At 47.5% G+C, this 23,266-nt stretch overlaps 6 protein-coding genes across 6 annotated transcripts; 4 read left to right on the top strand and 2 right to left on the bottom strand.

Moving 5' to 3' along the window:
* Window positions 1–6,290: 6,290 nt before the first annotated feature.
* On the top strand, window positions 6,291–8,003 carry AO090102000457 (uncharacterized protein; the record flags this gene model as incomplete). Its single annotated transcript, XM_001822577.1, has 1 exon — window positions 6,291–8,003. One exon carries the CDS (start codon window positions 6,291–6,293, stop codon window positions 8,001–8,003), a length of 1,713 nt encoding a protein of 570 aa, XP_001822629.1.
* Window positions 8,004–8,088: 85 nt separating this feature from the next.
* On the bottom strand, window positions 8,089–8,913 carry AO090102000458 (uncharacterized protein; the record flags this gene model as incomplete). Its single annotated transcript, XM_001822578.3, has 3 exons — window positions 8,089–8,410; window positions 8,470–8,820; window positions 8,897–8,913. The coding sequence occupies 3 exons, from the start codon at window positions 8,911–8,913 to the stop codon at window positions 8,089–8,091; spliced, it is 690 nt and encodes a 229-aa protein (XP_001822630.1).
* Window positions 8,914–10,635: 1,722 nt separating this feature from the next.
* AO090102000459 (uncharacterized protein) lies at window positions 10,636–11,555 on the top strand (the record flags this gene model as incomplete). The annotated part of the gene is given in 5 exon segments (XM_023236807.1): window positions 10,636–10,720; window positions 10,766–10,842; window positions 10,920–11,330; window positions 11,387–11,530; window positions 11,547–11,555. The coding sequence occupies 5 exon segments, from the start codon at window positions 10,636–10,638 to the stop codon at window positions 11,553–11,555; spliced, it is 726 nt and encodes a 241-aa protein (XP_023091830.1).
* A 976-nt stretch (window positions 11,556–12,531) lies between these two features.
* On the bottom strand, window positions 12,532–13,934 carry AO090102000460 (alpha/beta hydrolase family protein; the record flags this gene model as incomplete). Its single annotated transcript, XM_001822580.1, has 2 exons — window positions 12,532–13,830; window positions 13,887–13,934. 2 exons carry the CDS (start codon window positions 13,932–13,934, stop codon window positions 12,532–12,534), a joined length of 1,347 nt encoding a protein of 448 aa, XP_001822632.1.
* Window positions 13,935–17,009: 3,075 nt separating this feature from the next.
* On the top strand, window positions 17,010–18,805 carry AO090102000461 (uncharacterized protein; the record flags this gene model as incomplete). Its single annotated transcript, XM_023236806.1, has 3 exons — window positions 17,010–18,231; window positions 18,297–18,536; window positions 18,579–18,805. 3 exons carry the CDS (start codon window positions 17,010–17,012, stop codon window positions 18,803–18,805), a joined length of 1,689 nt encoding a protein of 562 aa, XP_023091831.1.
* A 2,562-nt stretch (window positions 18,806–21,367) lies between these two features.
* Window positions 21,368–22,414, top strand: AO090102000464 (aldo/keto reductase family protein; the record flags this gene model as incomplete). The annotated part of the gene is made up of 2 exons (XM_001822582.1): window positions 21,368–21,419; window positions 21,474–22,414. 2 exons carry the CDS (start codon window positions 21,368–21,370, stop codon window positions 22,412–22,414), a joined length of 993 nt encoding a protein of 330 aa, XP_001822634.1.
* Window positions 22,415–23,266: the final 852 nt, after the last annotated feature.

Raw genomic sequence — 23,266 nt, 5'->3', positions numbered from 1 at the left:
AGGATACAAACCACCGCAATCGTAGATAGCGCCACGGCATCTCCGGACGTACGGTCAAGGACTAATGGAGTTAGATGTGGTGCGGATGTAAGCCATGGAAACGAAACACATTTACTTCCGCTCTGTGTACCAGCAAATTAGTGTCCGCAATCTTTCGATGAGGCAGTAACGCAAGAGGCAGCAGTAGTGGCCTACACGCAAAACCTTCGTATCTTCCCGGATATACCCCCGTCCTGTTTATCGAGTAATCGGGGGATTGTTGCAATGAGACGCTTAAGCAACTTGACTGCGCCGTCGTAGAGCCTGGGGTAACTTTACTTTGTAGCATGACGTGATCTAGAATGATTAGTTCATTTGTTTCATATCATTAAATTTGTTCATAGAGGGGTTCGTATTGAGGTGGGGTGGGTGCCTTAGGATCGTCTAGAACTGTCAGAATCACTGTGGCAAAATCCTATTATATTTTGTATTCAGCTAGCAAAATTTGTAGAAGGAAACGATATACGAACGCACCCACAGGGACCATCACGATATTTCCGCACCTTACCTCTGTAAAACGTAGCCCGAGACTAGCAAGGATGGATGTAGGTGAGCCTCATTCCCGCCCCTTCACGGTACGGCTGGCGGACCTCGTTCTCTTTCTCCCCCTCGGGCTAATGGGAGCATATATATTACAGGCCATAGCATGTGTACAGTAGCACACGAAAAGCATCATTACAGCTTTGACATGGACATTTGAGTTCGCTCAAGTAACAATGGCTTAATGCCTGGAGCCGTGATATCTCGAAGTGGTTTGTTCTGGTGTACGATTACTATTACGGGAAAGAACTGAAGGAACGTTAAATTTATTGTGATATGGCACGTCTTTCAGTTTCCCTGGTTTTGTGGTAATAGTAGTATCATCAATCAAATTGACTCGATCGAAAACTTCTTGCCTATATTTACGGATACATCGATTCTCTACAGTACCAATAATTATCCATCTGGAGGGTAGGAACTACTGACAACGCTTCATGGAATGATGATTGTTGAGTTGCAAGTATAACATTTATTTGATCTACGTCAGTGAAATGGGAGCCCCCGAAGTTCCGACTCTGTCCATAGAGGAAGTATGTGAAAACAGGATGGAAATGATGGGCTGTACCCTTGTCTGACGCCGATCATGGGCTTGGACATCACACAACAGGCCGCGGCGACACCGATGCCCCGTCCCCTACTCTAGTGAGATAGGTTTCTTTGTCAATGTGGAATAGCCAAGTCGTGGAACAATGCATGTCAGACTTTCGAGCCATGATAGCGCTCATCATTGGCTCTGACCAAGGAGAAAAACCAGCCCATCCCCGACGACCCACTTGGCATCTTGGAACAAAGAAATTTAGCCGGAGAGGACCACTGTACATCGTTGGAGCTAATGTAGCTCGCCAACTGAGGAGGCCATTTTCCTGTCGTCGTACAGTGAGCTCTCCGGACTCACTGGTACGTGAGGAGGCCAGGCTGTTTGCTCGATCCCAAGACACCCCTCCCATTTCCCTTTATCCCAGAATTATACATCACCCCGCAGGTGCTCTGTATTATGCTGTTAGTGAAAGAGATAGAGACCGACAAATCATCCCCAAGAGAAAATCCTTGAAGCTTTAGCATTGAGTTGTACTTCCTGGAGATGGTGCACAAACCGGACTACGTCCTTACGCGAGACTACCTCGATAACAATCGGTGAGTTGACAGGAGCAACCGTCATTCAATTTCAATTTGATCGCCCTTGACTGACAATATATGCACCCTGCCCGGTTACACAGGATCAACCTCCATCATTACCTCTGCGTGGAGCTCTTCGGATATCTCACCGATCCGGAAATTCCTACAGCGGATCCCAATTTGAAAGTCGCAGACGTAGGGACGGGAACAGGGTCAGTCTTTTCTGTAACCCCGAAAAACATTTAATGAGCAGATTTCCATGTTGACATTGTGCTCGGGCTAGTATCTGGCTCACAGACTTAGCTAGGCGGTTACCGACGACAGTGCAACTAGACGCTCTTGACATCTCATTTGACGCCACCCCACCAGCTGAATGGCTTCCTTCCAATGTCCACACTCGCGTGTGGAATGTCAAAACAGATCCTCCGGAGGACTTGATCGGTGTCTATGATATAGTCTATATAAGACATTTTACTTTGGTCCTGCTGGAAGAGGAGGTGGAATCTGTTCTTGCTAGACTCTTCAAGCTCCTCAGTACGCTACTCTCTCTCGTTATTCCCACCGAGATAAAATAAGAACAAGAAGCTAATGCGCGAAATCCTAGAACCCGGTGGTTACTTGCAATGGATGGAAGTGGATATGAATTCGTGGCGTATTCTCAAAACCAACACGGACAACCAGTCCGATGCTTTGGAGGGACTTTTTCAAGCACTTCAAGGGCAGGACGACAGGTTAAGCCCGACTTATGTCCCCAGCCTCTCGTCTCGTTTTGAAGCTGCTGGGTTTGAAAACGTCAAGTCCGAAGCCAAGGAAGCACCTCCACATCTTGCTCTTGTTCTGCATGAATGCAACCTGTTAATCACCGATATTCTGCCGCGCAAGATGAAGAATGAAAAGGTGAAGGAGTTTGTCAAGGAGATAATGCCCCGGGTTGAGAGCGAGACGCGTGAAGGTTCCTGCTGGGCCTTTACTCGGTGGAGTGTAGTGGGGAGGAAACCCCAGTAGACAACACCATATGCTTTGGTGACCTGCCTGCATATCCCTAACCGGGGGTCACACTTCCACTGGCACAAATTTGGTTTACGTTACTTTATCCAGTGATTAATCTATGCCGGGTAATTTTGCCATTAGTTGCTAAGTCCTCACATGGTGTTCGATGTGGATATGGCTTGTTCTTTGGATCGGCACTCAATGCGCTCATGGCTCAAGAGTCCTATTAAGTTCTGTATAGAGGAATGAGGTCCCGTAATAATGTAGTGGAAGCGTAATAACTTTCGAGATGTACAATTTGCACATCGGTCGACGTCAATACAAACCCCGATCCTGGTAGTAGGCTTTAGTAACGGGAGCCCCTCATCCTGGCGCTTACAGTATACTATGTTAACACCAACAGGCTACAGCTCCAGAGGTAAGAAGGCTTAGCGTGTTATTGGAACTAAGGCCTTAGCTCGGTTAGATTGGATAACCCCACTTGGCTGGGAGCCTATATATGTACCTACACTGTGCCGCATCCCAACAAGGTAAACTAGGTGAGAATCTCACCTTAGCAAATAATGAGTGCCCCGCTGTTCTCGTCCCCTTCTTTGGCAATATTCCGTGTTCATCCGAGGTTGCATCCCGAGCCCGCAACTATTTCCTACGGAACTCCGGTTGCTCTACCGGACAGGGGGCTTCGCAACGTGAGATGCCTTAGTGTTACCGGACCATGCGCAGTTTCAGACAGTTATTCTTGATTAGTGTATAATCAAAATAGAAACTACTTTGTTGGCTGTGTAACATTTGTTAAATTATGTGGAACCAGCCCGCCAGTATGCACTATTCCACGAGGCTGAAAAGGTCAGCTGCTTCGTGGCGTTCAACCAAGGATACCCTAGACCGATAATTATAGGACATCTGTGAATATAGGATGTTGATCTGACAATCGTACACCACTTCCACTGAATAAGTAATTATTAACAATGCTTATATATGAGGGTAATCCACAGACTTACGCAACTAAATAGTAATATATATAGTCTTCAACTAAGATGTCCGAAAGACGAAGATATGATACAGCCTGGCAGACAGGATCTACCGTGATGTTCTAATATTCATAGAATAATTGAAGAAGGAAACAGATACATCGATTTAGGAAATGTAGTCGCGTTGTTTGTACATACAAACTCTAGTTCAGCACCTACGAGTAACTGCGCTTCTGATCTCGTTACTTATTGATAATTCATATTAGCATTACTAGCACTAGGATTCAAAGCTTTATCAACGCAGTCTGAGGTGTGCAAATCAGTAACGGGATATCAGCCATTCCTTTGTTGTACAACATGGACCTCGGAAGTCAGATTTATGAAGAGTATCTAATACGCAAACATTCCACACATTCAACACAGGATAATCCACTGATGTAGCCCTCCATTTCTCTGGGCTATCAACCGGGACACTACTAACTCTCTTTCTCAGTTTTTTTTTTTTTTTTTTTTTTTTTTTTTTTTTTTTTTTTTTTTTTTTTGGCAGGGATGCCGTTTCATAAGCTACTTCTTCACCGTTGCGATATTCCATAGTGGATATGATACCCTCGATGAAAGTAGAACAATATGACTCCCACTCTTTCAATATATTAACAACCCTTCTGGAATATATTACATGAATCTTTTATATCGAGAATTTAAACATATATATATAAAATAAAACTGCTTATGTGTAATATAGCAAGCTTTGGGCGTATTAGATTTGTGAATCCATTGGTTTGAGTCAAGAAATATAATGAGCTGTAAAGCAGCTGTTGAAACGCGTCTATTAGAACAGCCGATTGCTTGCAGCTAGAATGAAGTGTGAGACAGTACTATCGTATGGGTCTTGTGCTTCGCCGCTGCCCCCTCCATATAGCTGTACTATGTAGATTCTTGCACATTTGCGTGATATTTGACCTTCAGCTTCTCCATGATAAGCGTTCCCAATCTCCCCACTGTCCCTGCTTTCGAGATTTCTGTAATAGCCACATCAACCTTGAGTCGGCGGCGAGTTCAGTTCCTGATCTCAATTGTCATTATTGAATCGATTGGGATATTGTAAATCTCCTCATCGGTCATATCTTCCTCCGTATAATTTGATTGTATTATCCATCGCCAATCCCCCATCAAATTCATTTTAGTATGTAGAGTATAGTTTGCTTCCTTGAATAAATAGTTGAGAAATTTTGAGTTCTATATTAACGCCGCCTCCATGACAATCGGCATTCTCGCTATGATAGCGACATTAGTAACGTGTAAGACCTCCCCGGTTCTTGAAACCCTTCCTAGAGCCGGTATGGGTATACCAGAAAATACTTTTATCCGCGTTGCTTCGTGTTTTGCCAGGACACATATGACACCTTAAAGGCAGAATCAAGGACCTCTTTCATGTCTGAATCTGGTAGTAGAAGAATCAATTCGGAGGTGGGATCTCCCGAGGCAAGGTCCCGCATAGAACCACCCATTTATCAACCCGAAAAGTATATACGAATCCCTAGAATGGTTATATATTGAAAGCAGCCAATCTGATGAACTTTGATGACAGGAAGACAGAGGATTGCGTTCAACCAGCTAATAAATTTCGAGTAACAGCGCTTGGCACATCGACAGTTGTCCTGCTCAAGTCAGCCAATTCATTGGCTTCAGAGAGTCTGCATGCTTTCTGCTTGGAATGGCTGACATGCCTAGGACAGCTGACCTGAAGATATCTGGCACATCCTACTGGTATAGTCGACCACCGCTAGAGACCTATGTCTGGACTCTTCCATTGAAAACCATGAAACCGTTGTCGGCGTCTCTGAGGTCGTGGAAGATTCCGAAGATCGATGTGACATAGTTTCCAAACAGGCATAGCATGATAATCGCTCTCGTATTGGTATCCAAAACAACTGAGCTGGCTTTTTTACCCCACTTCGAACAAGTCACTCCCGGACTGCAGATCATCTCTAGGATCCAGCGGCTTTACCCGTGGTGGGCCATCGTTCTCCCCATTTTCTTTCCGCAAAGATAAACGGACCTTGTTGAACAACATTATTCTTGATGTAAATCATGCGCGTTCCTTCGCAGTTACAGCATGAATGGACAGGTTTGTGGAAGGGAAGATTGTGTCAGTTAACGTAAGTATCGGAGACTTTCCCGCTCTGCTTTTCAGCCAGCCTCGTCTCGCCGATCACACATACTTGAAGGCTGGCTGAACCACTCATGCCAGCTGTCGTCGTACTCCATGCAATTGTCTAGCTTGGGTCACAAAGTTAGCAATGCCAGCATCGGACTTTCTGATTGCCCGACGAATCAGACTATCTCATGCGCGTGATTCGTCCAAATCAAATGTTCAGCTTCTCCCTCCCATCGGCGAACGACTGCGATTTGTGCCTCTGCTGCAACATTCCTAAAGCGTACAGGTGATCTACGGACTTACTGGGAAGGGCGAGAGGGGTGGCTTCCCCCTCTCAATTATGAGATTACCACTTATTGAACTCCCATGCTCGGGGCTGGCTCGAACTTATAAGCCCCGCCCTGGTATCTCGCGATGAAGAGCAACTCCATCCTTGAGAATCATCAATAATTCTGCTTTAACTAGGATTGACAACCATGGCGACAGAAGCAATCATTCAAGACTTTCTCACGAATGAAGTACCGGTGTTTCGAGTGGGTGAGGTGGAATACGAGCGTTCCGTTGCGACGGCCAATCTCCTGTACCGGTTTACTCGACCAGATTGTGTTGTCCAGCCTCGGGGCAATGGCGATGTGCAGTACATTGTCACACAAGCAAAGGCTCGGAATGTCTCGCTTACCATAAAGAATGGCGGTCATTCGTATGCTGGATTCTCCAGCGCCGAAACCGGAATCTTGTTGGACCTGGTCCGGATGAAGAAAGTGACGATCGATCGGAAGACAATGATAGTCACCCTGCAGGGTGGCTGTCAATGGGGCCACGCGTACAAACAGCTAGTCAATGAGCGTATGAATGGCGCTATCATCAACGGTGGCCGCTGTCCGACTGTGGGTGTGAGTGGCTTCACCTTAGGCGGTGGTCTTGGTCCATTTACCCGCAGTTTCGGCATGGGGTGTGACACCCTTAAGGAGGCGACTATCGTCACTGCGGATGGCAAATTAGTAACAGTGACAGACGGTGATGACCCCAAATCAGACAAGGGCAGGCTCTTCTGGGCGCTATGCGGTGCCGGAGGTGGCAATTACGGAGTGGTGGTCGAATTGAAGCTCAAGATTCAGGAGTTGCAGAACAGCGGAGGGGAAGTGGTCGCAGGACGCTTCACATGGATGCCCAAGGTGGACGAGATGGATGATTTTATGCAAACAATGATTCGCTTCTACACCACGGACTGGCCGGAACAGATGACTCTGGATAGCTCCTGGCTGTGTGATTTAAAGCAGACTTCCAGTGAACTGGGCGTTCGAGTGCTGTCCTATTTCGATGGTAGCAAGGACGAATTCGACAATGTGATCAACACATTTGTACAACAGCCAGTGCTCAAAAAGCAATTAAAGCGACGGTCCATGGCGGAACCATCCACCCGTTTCCTCCATGAGACTCTCGTGAGCCAGTGGTCCGAAGAAACCGTGAAGTCCTTCCCCACCAACCGTTCCTACCAGATCTATTCCTCGTTTGTCTTCAAGAACGACCGAAGCCGGATGAAGGCCGTTACTGAGGCCATCCGTAAGGAGATGCAGGCTTTCCGCAAACTATTCAATGGGGAACAGGGGCTGCTACAGGTGACCTGGATTCATTCTGGCGGCGAGGCCAGTAGGAAAAAGCGCTCCGCAACGGCCTTTCGCTGGCGTGATTGCACCTACCACGTTTACATCATGTTACAGTGGGAGGATAAATGGCTGGAGCGTGACATGTGGGGTTTCCTTGGACTGTTCAAACAGAAGCTGCAGCCCTACTCGATGATGGGACGGGCTGCGTTCATCAATTTTCCTGATCGCACTCTCACCACTGAAGCTCACGAGAAGGTCTACTACGGAAACAACCGTCAGGAGCTACAGCGAATCAAGCGAATCTGGGACCCCGACCATTTCTTCGATTGGAAACAGGGTATTCAGCGTCCGACATCTACCCGAGAGGTTCAGTCCCGGATGGCTACAATCCAACTCAGAACTGAGCCGGACACAGGCACAGCCGCTGCAGATGAGGAGGAAGAGGGAGGATATGAAGTTTCATTAGATGAGAAAGATCTGACCGACAAGATCGCAGGGTCGCAGTGGAACGACGTTTCCCTGCCCCCTCAAAACGCCGTAGGGGGAAGTGGTGTATTTGCCTTGACAGATCTGGGATTCTGAGCTCCATTCATTCTCCATTTCATATCTGGAAAGATGTACAGACTAAATGAGACACAGCAGTCCGTAGTAACAAGCATCCTCCAATTCAATGCGTGAAAGTGAACGTTCCCTGATCTCCTTTCCCTTCCCAGTCCCCTTCCATCACGCTGCCATCTTCATCTAGCTCGCCTCGGTAGATCCACGAGTGTCCCGCATACTGTTTGACAAAAATCACCTGGTGGGCAGATAACACCATCCCCTTGATCCAATACGCACCCGCGTTGTCCACTCCCTTCCCTACAATCGCCATCTGTTCTTCCTTTTTCCCGGGAGATGCGGTCAACTCGAACTCACACGGCCAACGGGTGTCTTCCCTGGCTGCGCTGTATGTTCCTTTCCATCGACCATTGATGCGCCAGGTTCTCTCCCTATCACCATCCGTTAGCACACACCACTGTCAATCGAAGCAGATGTGTTGGCAGCTTACCCCGCGGATACGACATCCTCATCGCCCACCTGCTGAAAGGCAAAGAACCCCATAGGTCCATTGCGAATATCCCCCCACGAGCCATGGAGCACACTCAGTGCTCGATCCAATTTCCCAGAGTACGTCCATCCATGGCTACTGTAGTTCTTCCGTAAATTTATCAAGTTCTTTGAGTCAAGAGTTCCCACGATCGTGAATGAGCCAGCATCATCAAACCCTTGTCCATTGATGCGGGCCAGGGTGCGGTCGTTGGGATCGCTATCAAATGAGAGAAAGAACTCAGACTCGCCGTTGGTAGCTCCATTGCCATTGTCGAACGTGTAGACGCCGACCCATTGGCCATTTAGAGATCTAGGTACAGATTATTTGAGTATTCTTCACCTTCACGGGTAGTATGCTCGTATGGAAGGGAGTGGAATGGACTCACTTGACCTCGATAGACATTGCTCTTAGGTGAGACGGGAGAGCTATTTGTTCTTCTTAGGAGTGCAACGTCCTCAAGCGAGTCCCTCGGGACTATATATATGTCAGGCATGCTTGACAGGCTAGCCTGGAGTGGAGTCACCCTCACGTTCAGGCACTGGGTTCAAGATCCTGACGAATAAGAATTATCGTGACGTGTCCGAGTTGGTAGTGAGACCAGGTGAGTTAACCCCGGTAAAAGTCAAATGAGCAGAGGTCCTACTTCAGCTGCTCCACGACAGGTAGTTCGTAGTTCAGGTGTCATCTAGTGAAACCATTCATTAAAGTTCATCTATTGGTTATCCCCGTGGCCAGACGAAAGTCGACATTGTACGGGGGCCAGGGATGAAATCTCTTTGCCTGTTCTAATTAGAAATGGCACATTTGGTCCAAGTAGATATTCAGAGAGGTATGACATCTATCCCTGGACTCCGAAGTCAGAATTGCGCGATTCCGTAAGTTTTATACAGGCCTGGGCCAAAAAGCATACGTACAACCAGAAAGACTGCAGACCCGAGACCAAAAGCATCATTGCAAAGCATCTAGCTAGGTAGGTAGGTTTATATCTACCGCTCGAAAAGAGAATACAGAGAGATTAAAAATCAAAAACATACAACAGGAGGGATTCGCTGGTGGTCACCCACCCAACTACTAACCTCCCGGCGTGTGGCTTAAGTACGGCTGAGCGGACGGGAAGCCCTGTTCTCCACACCCTATGGTCGTATGTGCTAGTCTGTACTAAGAAATAGCTTTATATACCAAGAAAATTCCTTCCGTTTCACATTCGGCGCGGCTGTTCATGGGCGTGTCCACATGGGCTCGGGCCTTCGGGGAGCCACTGTTAGAAGAAGTAATTGTCACCGCCGTCGCGAATAAAGACTACAAGCCTTCGTTTTGGTTTTTATTTTTATTCCTTTCTGACGGCGGACCAATAATATATAAAAGCCAGCACAATGGCATGCTATCTTCGAGTAACCATGTCTATGTTATGATTTCCACCTCTATCAAACTAGCTATCAACAATCACAAAATGAAGATCCAGCTCCTGTTGTCACTTATGACTCTTGGCTTTGCCCTGGGCGAACCCATCCCTAAAACAGGCTCTCTCGCAAAGGCAGACAGACGACAGCAACCCCAGCGATACTTGCGCCACGTATCGTGAACAGATTGCCGAATGACGGTGTTGTTGGGTAAATGTAATCCTAGAAGATGCCCTGTCCAATAACAAAGAAACCTCTGAGCTGCTATCCATATAGTGTCTATACGGCCCGTTCATATTTGTGTGGATATTGCCCTTTGCAAGGCTTATTTGTTACTGGCTGACTCGGGCGGATTTACAAGGTCCTCCTCGACTGGTGTACCTTGCAATGCGGAGCTAGATGGGAGAGAACTATTACTTTATACAGATCACCTGCATTAAGGTCTAGCCAGCTGTGGAACTGAGCAAGATATGGGAGGGTATCTAGTAGACTCTCGTGAATGGACTGGTAGCTTAACAAGGCCATTTGTCCCAGTGTACCTGCACTTTCAACAAGAAGCTCCGGATGAGTACGCAAGTCAGTCGGACCTCTTATGACATGTCAGACGCAATTCTGCAGACTGCAGAATATCACGGGTTATAGTGTGGCGCAGTCTTAGCATGATTACATCTAGACTTCCCCTACATTGAGGACACCCTTTCCTTCCGCTTACCTTGCCCACGAGATGCAGACTAGCCTTCCTCGTCAATATGGTCAATACTGGATTCCCGAGCAAGGCCTGCCACACCTGCCGCCGTCGCCGGGTGAAGGTGAGTTCCCACCTGACCATGGCAATATCGATCACTAATACACAGCAACTGTGACCTCGGCCGCCCCGGCTGCTTGCGCTGTAAGAAGTTCGGCCATGAGTGTCCGGGCTGTAGAGACTTCAGTAAGCTGGGGTTCAACTTGCGGATCCTAACCCCTGAATCCTACCCGCGTCAAAAGAGGCAGAATTGCGATCGGTAGGTGACTCAATGCTCTGAGCGAAAGCATGATCAATATTTCCAAAAAGCTGTAACGAGACAACCACAGTTAGCATTCGTATATGCGCCGACTGAACATTGGGAGGCACATGCCAAGCCTTTTCTTCTCGGCCAATTCACAATAGTAACCTTACATGGCGCTCGTGTGTACGGCTCGCTCGACTTTCTGCCGCAACTACTTGAACGCGCTGGTACTGAGTCTACGCTGTATAAGGTGTGCGATGCTATTGCGTCTGCCTACTTTGCCAACCGGTCACGTTCCGATAGTATTGAATTCGGCCATCGAAAGCTGTATGTCAGAGCTTTGCAATCTCTATCAAATGACGTTTCAGACGTTGAGAAGCAAAGCCAAGACACTACGCTGGCGGCAGTGTGGCTGCTGTGCTTGTATGAGGTAGGCTAGTTCTGTTGTTCACACCGTGTTTACAAAGCTAAGACATCTTTACATAGCTCATAGTCGGCGCACGGGGCCAAGAACCTCGGGGCTGGAGGACGCATGGTGAAGCATTGATCGGACTATTGCGATTGCGAGGCCAGAACCAATTCCAGACTAGAACAGGTTGCCAGCTTTTCCAGCTAGCGTACCAGACCGTTGTATGTTCTTTGATAGGCTGAATGAAGCCCCCCTCCGGGTTGGTTCTAACGTTCTATGGTATAGCAAATACAAACGATACGAACAGGCCAGATGCCGCCACCGGAAGCAGTCTCTCGGTTGCAGTCAATGCAGTCATCTCCATGGCGAGGAACCTGCTCTTTCTGCCAGCATTTCTGTACGGTGACCTGGCCTCACGAATTTACGGCACGATCTGCGATCTGATCGACCAAGGCTCATATGATAAGATGCTCGAGAGCATTGACGACATAATTATCGATTGCAAAACCCTGGAATCTTCGATAGATACAGTAGTCACTCAAGGCCCGGCCTTACAGTCACAACCAGGTCCATCAGATGACCTAGCGACAGGACAAAGTCACGAATGGTTGATGAAACAACATGCCGCCAACTATCTCGGTGCATGTCTCTTTCAAGTTTATCAAGGAACTGTAGAATTACTTTCCCAGACACTGAAAGCTAATAGGTCGCCGAAGAAGCACACTACGCTCCTATACCTACGTGAGTCCAGCATCGAGCGTTTAAAACACCTAGCAGACCGTACCCTAGTGTCTCTCGCGCTACTTTTGCCGGTAAAAGCGGCCATTGCTGACAGACAGGCTCCAAATATTCCAGCATGGGGACACGCCCTGAAGCTGTTATGGCCGTTGGGATTAATTTCCTCTTCCGTCCATGTGCACGAGAACCAGCGTGGTGCTGCGAACCTGGCCTACTTCGAATAGGTTATGAGGCTGGGATTATGCAGGCTGTGGGGAGATAGTATTAACGGATAATGAAGGAAGAGCATGGATACGCGATGTCTATTTAATATCAACTTCAAAAATTTGCAACTATACAAAGGTTGCATCGAGGGACAACGATAACAATTCAGCTCTACATGTATCAAACAATCATAGTCAAAAGAAAAAAAAAAACCCAAATTAAACTCCCATCCTCACCGAGCAACCAGACCCCACAGCAACGTATCCAAAGATTGTAGTGATCAAGAACGCGAAGTCGGGTTCTCAAAGATCTCATCCAACCAGTCCATAGTAGCCATCGCCAGCTGGGGCTCAGCACCAATAGTACAATGCTCTCCCGCACCAACATTATTCTTGAAAAGATGATAATAAGCCTTATCACCAAGCAAACGTGCCATCCTCTCCGGCTGACCAGGCGCGATATGGTCGTCTTGACCCGATGCAACAAACACCGGACAAGTGATGTTATCCAGCATCGTCTGGTCGATAGCCATTTTTTTCATTTTAGTCATCCATTCGAAAGGGCTGCTAGTCTTAAAAGACCATAATCCCTGATCAATACCCCAAATCTGACTCGTGTCAGTGGTTTCCTTGTATGCTTCCCAGACTATCGCATCGAAGGCCGTCTTGTTCCCACTTTGATAGAGTTTTTGTATCGAGGCCGGGAACTGCTGCAGGACTGTCTCGTGAAGATCAAGCATTCCATCAATTGCCAGGACAGCAGCAAGACGGTGCTCACGGGTGGCTGCCAAAGGCGCCAACTGACCACCGAACGAGATGCCTCCCAACGCGATTCGGTCAGTGTCCACGTCGTCACGGGTTCTTAACCAGTCAACGACGGGAGTGACCACACTCCACCAGTCGGGGATGAAGCCAATGTTTGACTGGCGACGTACTGTAGGCTGTCCGGGCCCCTCGTAGGTGACAAAATTCCAGCCGCGTGCGAGGATCTCTTTGCCCAGTTGATGGTAGGTATCTTGCTGGGCTCCATCGTACCCAGACCCGATCAAGATCGTGGGAAGTCGTTTGCGTTGCCCGCTCGTCGCGTTGGCGTGTGATGACTTCGGGGGGGGATGGAAATATATAGGAATCTTGTACTCTGTTCCGTCGAGCTCCACCTGCTCCGGTGGGTCAGGTAGCAGCTTCATGGCGGTGTCATAATGGTCCAGCACGGAATCCCACAATGTTTGAATGCGGGGATCGGAGGCATTTCCGTGCAGGAAGAAGTCGGCTGCGCGATAGTATGATGACGCACGGAGGTGCGCTTCACGAGCCGAGACGGGAAACCTCGTGGTATTAACCGACATGGCCTGGTCAGCAATTTGGTCTGCCAGGTACTTGAACTCTCGATAGAAGCTTTCCATGTCGCCTGGCTTGATTTGGGAGGCTGCGCGAAGGATCTCACCCGTAGCAGCACCGCCGCCATTGGCGAAAGAAAGAAATGTCTCCAGGACGAAGGCAAACTCAGAGTCACTACTCAATTGATAGGTGGACGTCGTGGAATTGGTGATGGTGACGTTGGGAATTGATCTACTTGCTGTCTGTTCTTTGCGTCAGTGACTGATAAGCCAAGAAAGTATTCAAGGGAGCGATATACGGCGAGGGTGAACAGCGCCCCAATACAGAGCGAGGACCTGAGACGCATTGCGATGAAGTGTTTTCACAGAGGATGTAGGATCTTTGACTTGAATAAGAATGCTTTGATATTGATATCACTCGATAAGACAATAGCTAAGAACTCGAGGCAGGAAGACAACACTTTATATATTTCAGAAGATGGCTAAGGAATACTTTAATTGAGGTGTTTGCCTTCGCATTCATATTCAGTAATTCTTCGCAAGTACATCCGTGGCTCCATTGGGATGTCAGATACGAGGTCTGTTTGCCTGAATCGCATTTCCTGTTTTGGCAACCAGTTCGGACTGACGATGAGCCCGATGCTAATTTGTCGATCTCTAGACCTCAGCCGCCGCCACGGGGCAAACAAGCAACGCTCATCGTTGCCATTTCAGGTAATCCATTCGAGGCTAGTCCTCTCTAAGAAAGGCGGGTCGGTAAGTTGCAAAAGCTTGGCCTAGGGGGTTACTAAGCCTGATTCCGTTAGCCATGCGAAGACGAGAGTCCGATTGGCCTCCGTCTGACCCACACTTAGTCAGTCCCAGGTGGGGGCCATTTATAGCACGAGCACGGAGTTCTAATCGTGACCATGCATCAAACCGTACCCTGCCCTGACCATATGATTGGATTCATTGTTTCAAAATCAAAAGGCTCGGAATTCCAAATGGAACTGTCCAAAGTTACAAACTATCCCATACTAAAGCGATTCGTTGTGATTCTGCAAGCCCCCTTAGACAAGGCTGTAGGTAGCGGACTCTTCATCGTCTTTAGGCGAAGTGTAAGCTTTGATTTTGGAATTCTGTAGGCATATGACAGGGTACCAACTGGCTGTGCGAGAAATCAAAGAACTAGTATATACTGGCCAGGCATTAAAGCTTGTAATTAGATAAAACATAATGTTAGATTGCCTATAAATTTGAACAATTCTCATACCAACCATAATGCAGTAAAATATTCTTTAATACCTGTTTTACTATCGAATGTACTTTCTGTCTTTGAATAAGCCCTAAGAACTTTGGTACAAAAAGGACAGCACTACGACTGAGTTGGGAACATAACTTGCTCTAAAACAGGTACAATTCTCCGAAACTCTATATTTTCGGGTTACACTGTTTATAATACCTCGCCCCACTCTGAAGGAGTCACACTAAGCTTTGACATTGCCGGTAACATCCCGTTCCGTTGCCCGATAATTTATCGATTCTTACTTGACTGGTTGCCTGATTTGTCCCAATGACGTTTGTGGTGCTGCTCACCATTCAGCCTTGTCAGTTCACAGTTATCGTTCTTTTTATGTTGAATCAATAAAGGCGAAAAGTTTCGATAAAGATGCGCCAAATTATGCGGGCCAGGACAATTTCTTCGATGACTTAGGCGTACCACGTAGGCCAATGTTATGCATTATTGATGCTTAACATGCTACTATGCGCTTTGCGGGAGTATTGGCTATACAATATAGAACCCCCAGCTAATACACGTCCGAGTGAACAATAACCATGAAGATGTATTTTTACTTCAATGCTAATCGAGATAAATACCGATTTAATCACCATATGCAGAAGAGGTAGAAAGATGCATTAAATATGAACGAACAGATAAAATCATAGGGACTGTAGATACTAACTTACTATTCTCAGGAGTTTCGTAGCGCTGGATAATGCCATTTGCTCTTTTCTTTTCTTTCTTTTTCTTTTAAGCCGAGATTTCAATCCACAGATGACGGGGAGTACGCTCTTGTCAACAGATTTCATAAATTCTCTACTACTGATTGACATATGTCCAACAAGCTCTGCAGGTCGTGCTTCCATAGGATATCAAATGTAGCCAGACGTCCGATGAGCAGCCTTCTGATGGGTGCCCTACTGGTGTGGTGGCATGAAGTATGGCCAATCAGCATATATACACTGGGACAGTGGAATATAGTCACTCGGACAGACTACCACGTCGGCTACCCTAAAGGTTGATTTTATTTTTGTGTCCGGTCAGTGGTTGATTGCCATCACCAGTCTCTGTTCGGCTTAGTTCGAGCCTGAAGGCCGAAGGTTCACCAGGCTGCATCTACCCAGGACGCAGACCACTGATGTTAGCAAGGATGTACCATACACATCAAGCAAGCGTGCTGGACAGCCGAACGGTTTACATGCCGTCAAACATTGTATGTACATCTGTGAATAGTCTGCTTGCAACCGGTTGATATATTCCTTTTTGCTATATGCCAAATCCAAGTATTTCTATGGAAGATTAGAATTTGGAGTCGATTTCGAACTTTATGCCTGCCGGAAAGGCAGATTTGATCGGGGAAGTCGCAATCAGCATACCTTTGTTTCTCAATTGGTGTTCAGGACAGGGCACTATGGCTGATGCGACGTGTGTAGTTACCGGCTCAAGTCGTGATATAGGAGCTACAACTACCATCAAGTTGGCTCAGAATGGTGCCAATGTGGTAGTGGACTATCCTTTCTCTGCTGGCGCGGCTGCAAGGATAGCAATACCTAAGGACTCAACTGCCTTCTAGTGTGCCCGGATCTGTTGCACAGACAAAGCTTGAAACCCATATAGATCGACCTCCACTGTTCTCCTCGCATTTTGTTATTAGGGTGGGTCTCGCCGCAGTCTATACTCCAGACGGGTTCGAGGTGGGTCTGCAAACGAGTTAATCCTCAGTCAAGAGTCTAAACAGACCCCTATATATACCTGGTAAAACTAGATATATGTGGTTTGCATGGATAAATGAAGCGCTAGTTAGTTAAATAAAGAGCCAGGCTTACTAATCGAACAAGTTGACCTCGGCACTTCGGAAGCTGCTGCGGTATCTTGTATGGGCAAGCCAGGCTGAAAGACAAAAAAAGTGAAGAAAAGAAAAGACAGGCCTTGCATTATCCACTGCACACTTACACAGTCGCCTTATGTCTTTGACCACCATTTCACTGGGTCAAGTGAGAGCTAAGACGTCGCAGAAGGACGATGATCACGATAACGAAAGCGGGGCTGGAAATCTCCCAGCCTCACGGTCAGAATTTATCCGTAGTCAGCCTTGTCACCCACGGCGTGTGGCTCTGGCTCCGACAAGGAAACCTCGCCTCGCAACAACACCCATCACATAATGGATTCCCAACGGAAGAGGCTAGCCCATCGGGATTACAGGATAGGTTGGATATGTGCACTGCCAAAAGAGCTCACCGTGGCGATAGCCATGTTAGACGAGCAGCACGAAAGGTTGTTGCCAGCTTCTTACCGGGATAATAACACATATGTCTTCGGAAAAATAGGAAACCATAATGTCGTGATCGCTTGTATGCCAATGGGAGTGACAGGCAACGCACCTGCTGCCCTTGTAGCGAACGATCTGTTACATAGCTTCCCTCACCTCCAGTTTTATCTGATGGTGGGCATCGGCGGCGGTGCTCCCAACGACCAAAACGATATCCGCTTGGGTGATGTCGTCGTGAGTGCTCCAACGGGTCAACACGGAGGAGTTGTCCAGTATGACTTTGGAAAGACTCTGGCAGACGGTGTGTTTCATCGCACTGGAACTCTCAATCGGCCACCAAGCGTCCTCCTTTCGACACTGAGCTATTTGAGGTCCAGCTACGAACTTCTAGGGCGGCCAGACTTCCTAAGGCATCTTTCAGCGGCCAGATCTCGCTATCCCCATCGTGCTGCTGCCTTTTCCTATCCTAGCACATTGTCTGATACCTTGTTCAAAGCCGACTACGATCATGCCAAGCCTCTTCAACCTTGCGAAGGGGGATGCGATCGCAGACGCGCTGTGCGGCGACCTCTTCGCCGAAACAACAATCCCAGCGTATTCTTCGGAAATATTGCATCGGCGAACCAGGTGATGCGCCACGGATTGACTCGGGATAGAATTGCCCGGGAGCATAATGTGCTTTGTTTCGAGATGGAAGCAGCTGGTTTGATGGATCAGTTTGCCTGTCTTGTCATTCGTGGGATTTCAGACTACTCTGATACACACAAGAATGATCAATGGCAAGATTACGCCAGTGCGGTCGCTGCTGCATTCGCGAAAGATCTTCTTCTGGTTATCCCTACAAGGGCTCTGAGTGGTGGGCTACCTCGTTCACCGGATACGGATAGCCTGCATTCCGACATGCCTCTTACAGACGTGCATGATGAAGAGGACGCTGGAAGACAGGACGACAGGACAGAAAGCAATTGCGCCACTGAAACAGTGGCCTCTCCATCCACACCGGATACTACTGAAGCCACTGCCAGTGGTCCCCTCCCATCACAGAACTCCACCTATCCGGAAATCATTCAATTACGGCCACGCGTGCCGCTCAATTGGCAGCAGTTTCACTCGTGTAAGCACTTGCCTCCTATGGCGATTATTTCATTGGCCTTGGATATATGAATAACATTGGTACAGTTCCACATGAGGCACTTCAAGAGCCGCTCACCACCGCCGTTCCCCTTGGACTTGACCGATCTCTAGATTTCGAGCTATCCATAATAATGGCGCAGCGGCCTGATAGTAGAATTGGGGTGGTCTACATATGTGATGTTCATCTTGAGCCAAGGAGAAGCTCGAAAAATAGGATCATTAGGATCGGTAGTACCACCGATGTCTACAGGCACTTGAAGGCTCGTCTCAACAGCTCTACCCACGGTAGGCTCCGATTAATCACTTTCTATCCGCGGCCAGAGTCAGAATCGGACACCTACAGACAAATTCTGAATTGCGGCCAAGTAGAACTCCTGATTCATACAACCCTGCAAAAGTTCAAATATGATAAGAAATGTCAGTGTGGCAACAACCATACTACATTATTTGAGATTGGTGAAGATGAACTGGACAACATCTTAAAGACTGTGGAACATTGGGTTTCCTGGAGTGAACGGAAATTCGGTCACATCGTGGTCCCGCGTGGCGGCTAATGGTCGAGATACATCTATGTAGCAATACACCCATTGGTCAAAGAAGAACACTCGTTCATGTATTTACTCTATGTTCTGTTTAGTTTTTTATGTTCAATGTCATAATCATGGGAGCATTTGTTCCTAGTGGTAACATAATTTGTTCTCTGTGCACCAACAGATAGTTATATATGGTCACATTCATATCAGCACCATTGAATGAATTAGCCCGGAATGCTTTTTCTTTTCCGGCTCCACAACCTCGGTACATCCAAAATCCGGACCATTTCTCTTCAAAACCCGATAGGCTGCTCCGTCTCAACAGCCTCATATGCTGCGATAAGATCGGCCTCCCACTTCAGATCTACCTCATGGGGTCGTAATCACCTGGTTCCTTTGTAAACCTTTCACCCAATGAGTGTGACAGGTGCCAACAAGAGCATAGTATAGCTTAGGATAAAGTTCGCAGTATTCCAGGGTGTAAAGCCCCGGTAGCCAAAGCAAAGCGCCATCACTACCATCCATGCAAGTGCGATATACCCACAATAAGGCTGGAACAGTCCCGTATAGGGGAGCTTGGATCGATCGAAGTTCTGTGCCTTGCAGGCGTTATAAAAGCAGATGTAGGTAGTCGTAATAATGATATACTCGATAAGGATGTTGGCAGTCGTTAGGCTAATGAGCCATTCTAAGACTTGCATCGCGTTACCAGACAGCTGCAATAATGAAAAGAAAGGCAAATGCCATGATCACATTAAAGTTATAAATCGGAACACCTCGTGACCAGTCTTGGAGAAGATTCGCGGTGCTCGACCTTCAACCGCCATACCATGCAGCGCCTGGTTTGCGGCATATATATAAGTATTGCCAGCAGAGAATACTGTTGTTACCATCAAGGCACTGACACCACCACCACCCCGAGTGGTTGACCTAGCCACAAAGAAAGCCACTCGACCAACAAACAAGTTGCCCCAGTTCCATGATAGACAGCGCTAGCGTGGGAAAATAAAAAAGAAGTTTTTGATCCAAAGAAGCATCTTAATTTTCAACCGCCGAAAAGGGTCACTACAATGAAGGAAATTGGTCTCGAAGGACATGGGATCTCTCCAGTTGCTGCCTCGGAGCCTTTCTCCCTCTTTACGCCCGAAACTATCAAGCAGATCCACGCCGAGGTGTTCAGTGAGCCCGTGCTCGCGGATTGCCAGTATTCCTCTACCTTTGCGAGAAATATGGTTCGGGGCATGGGTCGAGCGTGAGTTGTCCAATGAAGTGCTTTCCAGTAAATTATGATTGGCTGACTTTTGGTAGATGAGCGCCCTTCACCTGCGATGCGTGGAGCTCTCCTGAGCTTCTAGCTAAGGTATCAGAGGTTGCAGGTATCGACCTGGAGGTTTCTTTCAAGTACGATATAGCAAACATAAACATTTCCATTGCCGATCAGAACACTATGACCGAGCAAACAGATAAAAAACCCATCTGATGACGAGCCGCCGGCCTTTGCGTGGCACTATGACAGCTTTGCCTTTGTGTGTGTAGTGATGTTGTCGGATTGTACACGAATAATTGGTGGGGAGACTGTCGGGAGAGATAAGGAAGATCCGCGGGCCAGCAATGGTACATTTCTCTTCCTTTTGTTCCATGGTCATAGATACTAACAGTCCGTCAGGGAACTGCCGTCGTCATGTAGGGCCGATACCTGGAACATCAGGCCTTGAAAGCCCTTGGAGGTCGCGAGCGTATCAGCATGGTCACGGCTTTCCGGCCCAAGTCCCACCTTGTTCGAGACGAGATGGTCCTGAGTGGTTCCCGAGCCATCAGCAATTGGTCTGAGCTTTACACTGGGTACACTGGGTACAAAATGGAGCTTTTGGAAGAGCGCCCCCGGGCTAAGTTGAAGGAGGAGAAACAGCGGGAACGGTCCAATCGACCCCTTGACATTCCTGGGATGAAGCGCTTTTTGGAGGAACAGAAGGCTCTTCTAGAACTAACAATTGAGGAGTTCATGGAGGTGGAGGATATAGATTGATGTTACGGGTATATCTCAAAGATTGCCACCCAATGTACTTCAATTATTCAATTGTGGAGGAACAACCGAGTTTTAGTTAGCGACGACTGATTCGGGATGCTATAATGCGAGTTTAGATCACATATATGTACATATGATGTTTCACAGTTGCGGGATATCTATCTAACCTTTTTTTTTGGGGGGGAACTGAACATAAATTTTGTGAAAAGCATGAATATGCACAAGACCCAAAAAGCTTTAAATAACACTAATATACTCCGTAGGAAGATAGGGCTCTGACCGACTTTGACCTATAATTAGTTTTCATTTCGGCAGAGCATTTACGGCAGTTAGGGCTGTGCAGAAGTCTAGCTGTATGCCTTCGCCCTAATTTCTGACTCAGCCCCAACGGGTATCCTCGGATTTATCGCATTTTGGAGATATCCGATGTCTGGGGTTAATGCATAGATGGCGGGCTTAATTCGGACGCTTCAAGATAAATGCAAGAAAGTGGCCACTGGTGTCGAATTACATAACATCAGATATCGCACAACATTCAGAATATTCAATATAACGACATGGCAACACTCGCTGGAAAGCAAATTAGCCAGAATGGTCTTGGTTTGATGCGTGCGTACACTCAATACATCCTCTGACTATGTTGTGATTTTCTGACTGTAACAGGTCTTATCTGGCACTACGGGCCCACCCCGGACGAAAAGGCGTTCAGAGTGCTTAAAACAGCCCTATCAGCTGGAGCGAATGTCTGGAACGGTGCAGATTTCTACGGTTTGCCGAACAACAACTCCTTGCATCTAATGAATCGCTACTTTACAGCCTATCCTGAGGATGCTGAGAAAGTTGTCTTTACGGTCAAATCTGGTTTGGTGGACATGAAGACTTTCACGATGGACGGTTCTCGGAATGGCCTGCGCGCCTTCGCAGATAACACCCTAAAGATCCTGGACGGCAAGAAGAAAATCGATATCTTTGGTTTGGGAAGAGTAGATCCCGACGTTCCAATCGAGGAGAGCGTGAAGGCTCTGGCCGAACTCAGGGTAGAGGGCAAGATTGGGGGTATCCAGATGAGCGAAGTGCGCGCTGACACCATCCGTCGTGCCGCTAGTGTGACGAAGATTGATATGGTCGAGGCTGAGGTCAGTCTCTGGTCGAGAGAAGTGTTTGAGAATGAGGTTGCGGAAGCTTGCGCGGAGAACGACATTGTCCTTGTGGCACATACTCCATTAGGCGCTGGAATGTTAACGGGGTCAATCAAGACCGTGGACGATCTTCCTCAGACTCATCACCGTACGGTTCCCCGCTTTCAGCCTGAGAGTATTGCTCAGAATCGTCTGCTTGTTGAGCAACTGGAGAGGTTTGCAGAGTCAAAGGGTTGTACTGCGGCTCAGCTGGCACTGACATGGCTGAAGGTGCAGAGCAGAAAGCCAGGGATGCCGTTCATTGTACCGATCGCAGGCGCCCGGTCGGAGGAACGAGTTCTGGAGAATATGGCAGATATTGAATTGGACGATACTGACCTTGAGAGGATCCAGTCCATCTTGGATAACTATCCCGTGGCAGGGGCGAGATACCCGCCTGCGGCTGCGAGATTGATTGAGTATTAGAAGGAATCCTCTTAACAGTTGTACAACTCCCCCCCTCTTGTATGGTAGCTGTTTCGATGACTTGTATATAGAGATTTCAGAAATGATGCACAAAACGGATGACCGTCCTTATGCTAGTGAATTGCCAGGATAGTAGGTTTCGTTGCATGTGGAAGGATATGGATGACAATCGACAACTGTAAAGAACACAAAAGGCCTGCCGATAGAGTAAATTGTGAATGAACGACAAAACTGGTATCTCAAATAATTGTGGATGGGTGTCAGAAAGAGTATGGGAACAACCTTCCAAGTGATGTGCGGTCCAAGCCCGTCGGCAGAGGTAATTATATATCTACAGGTGTGTTCATTTAATCTTCGCCGTGTTTCTCTTATTATTGTTCGTTACAGGCCAGTATGTAAGCTGACACCGTTCAACGCCAGGTGTAACTGTCAATTATATATAATTGACCAAGCAGGGGATGGAGGATATCAGATATAGCGCTCGAAAAAGGTCAGGATGATTTCGCCTCAAGCATGATATTCGAGTTCTTCCGAGTATGAGGTCTATATCTCCCTGCAGCTAGAAAAGTAGAAATGAAGGCGTTTCGACGTCAATCAGTCACACACGCTTGGTAGATCAGCGGATTTGACAGGACCTTCGGCGTTTGACACACAACTCTGATTCGTTACCGAGACATGAAGCATTGCCCTGACAGCGCTCTCGGATTATTCTCGATTGTGGTACTCGATTTACATCTCTTGGGCTTACGGATTGTTGATAGATGTGTAGGCATTGATTGGAATACTACATATATCTGATTTACTGCAGGTCTATATTAGAATTTAATGTCCAGGATCTTAAGGAAGAATGTA

Source organism: Aspergillus oryzae, chromosome 4 (genome assembly GCF_000184455.2).
Source record: "Aspergillus oryzae RIB40 DNA, chromosome 4".
In the NCBI taxonomy this organism is placed as follows: domain Eukaryota; kingdom Fungi; phylum Ascomycota; class Eurotiomycetes; order Eurotiales; family Aspergillaceae; genus Aspergillus; species Aspergillus oryzae.
Note: the sequence above shows the minus strand (reverse complement) of the source record. Positions and strands in the feature narration are given on the sequence as shown.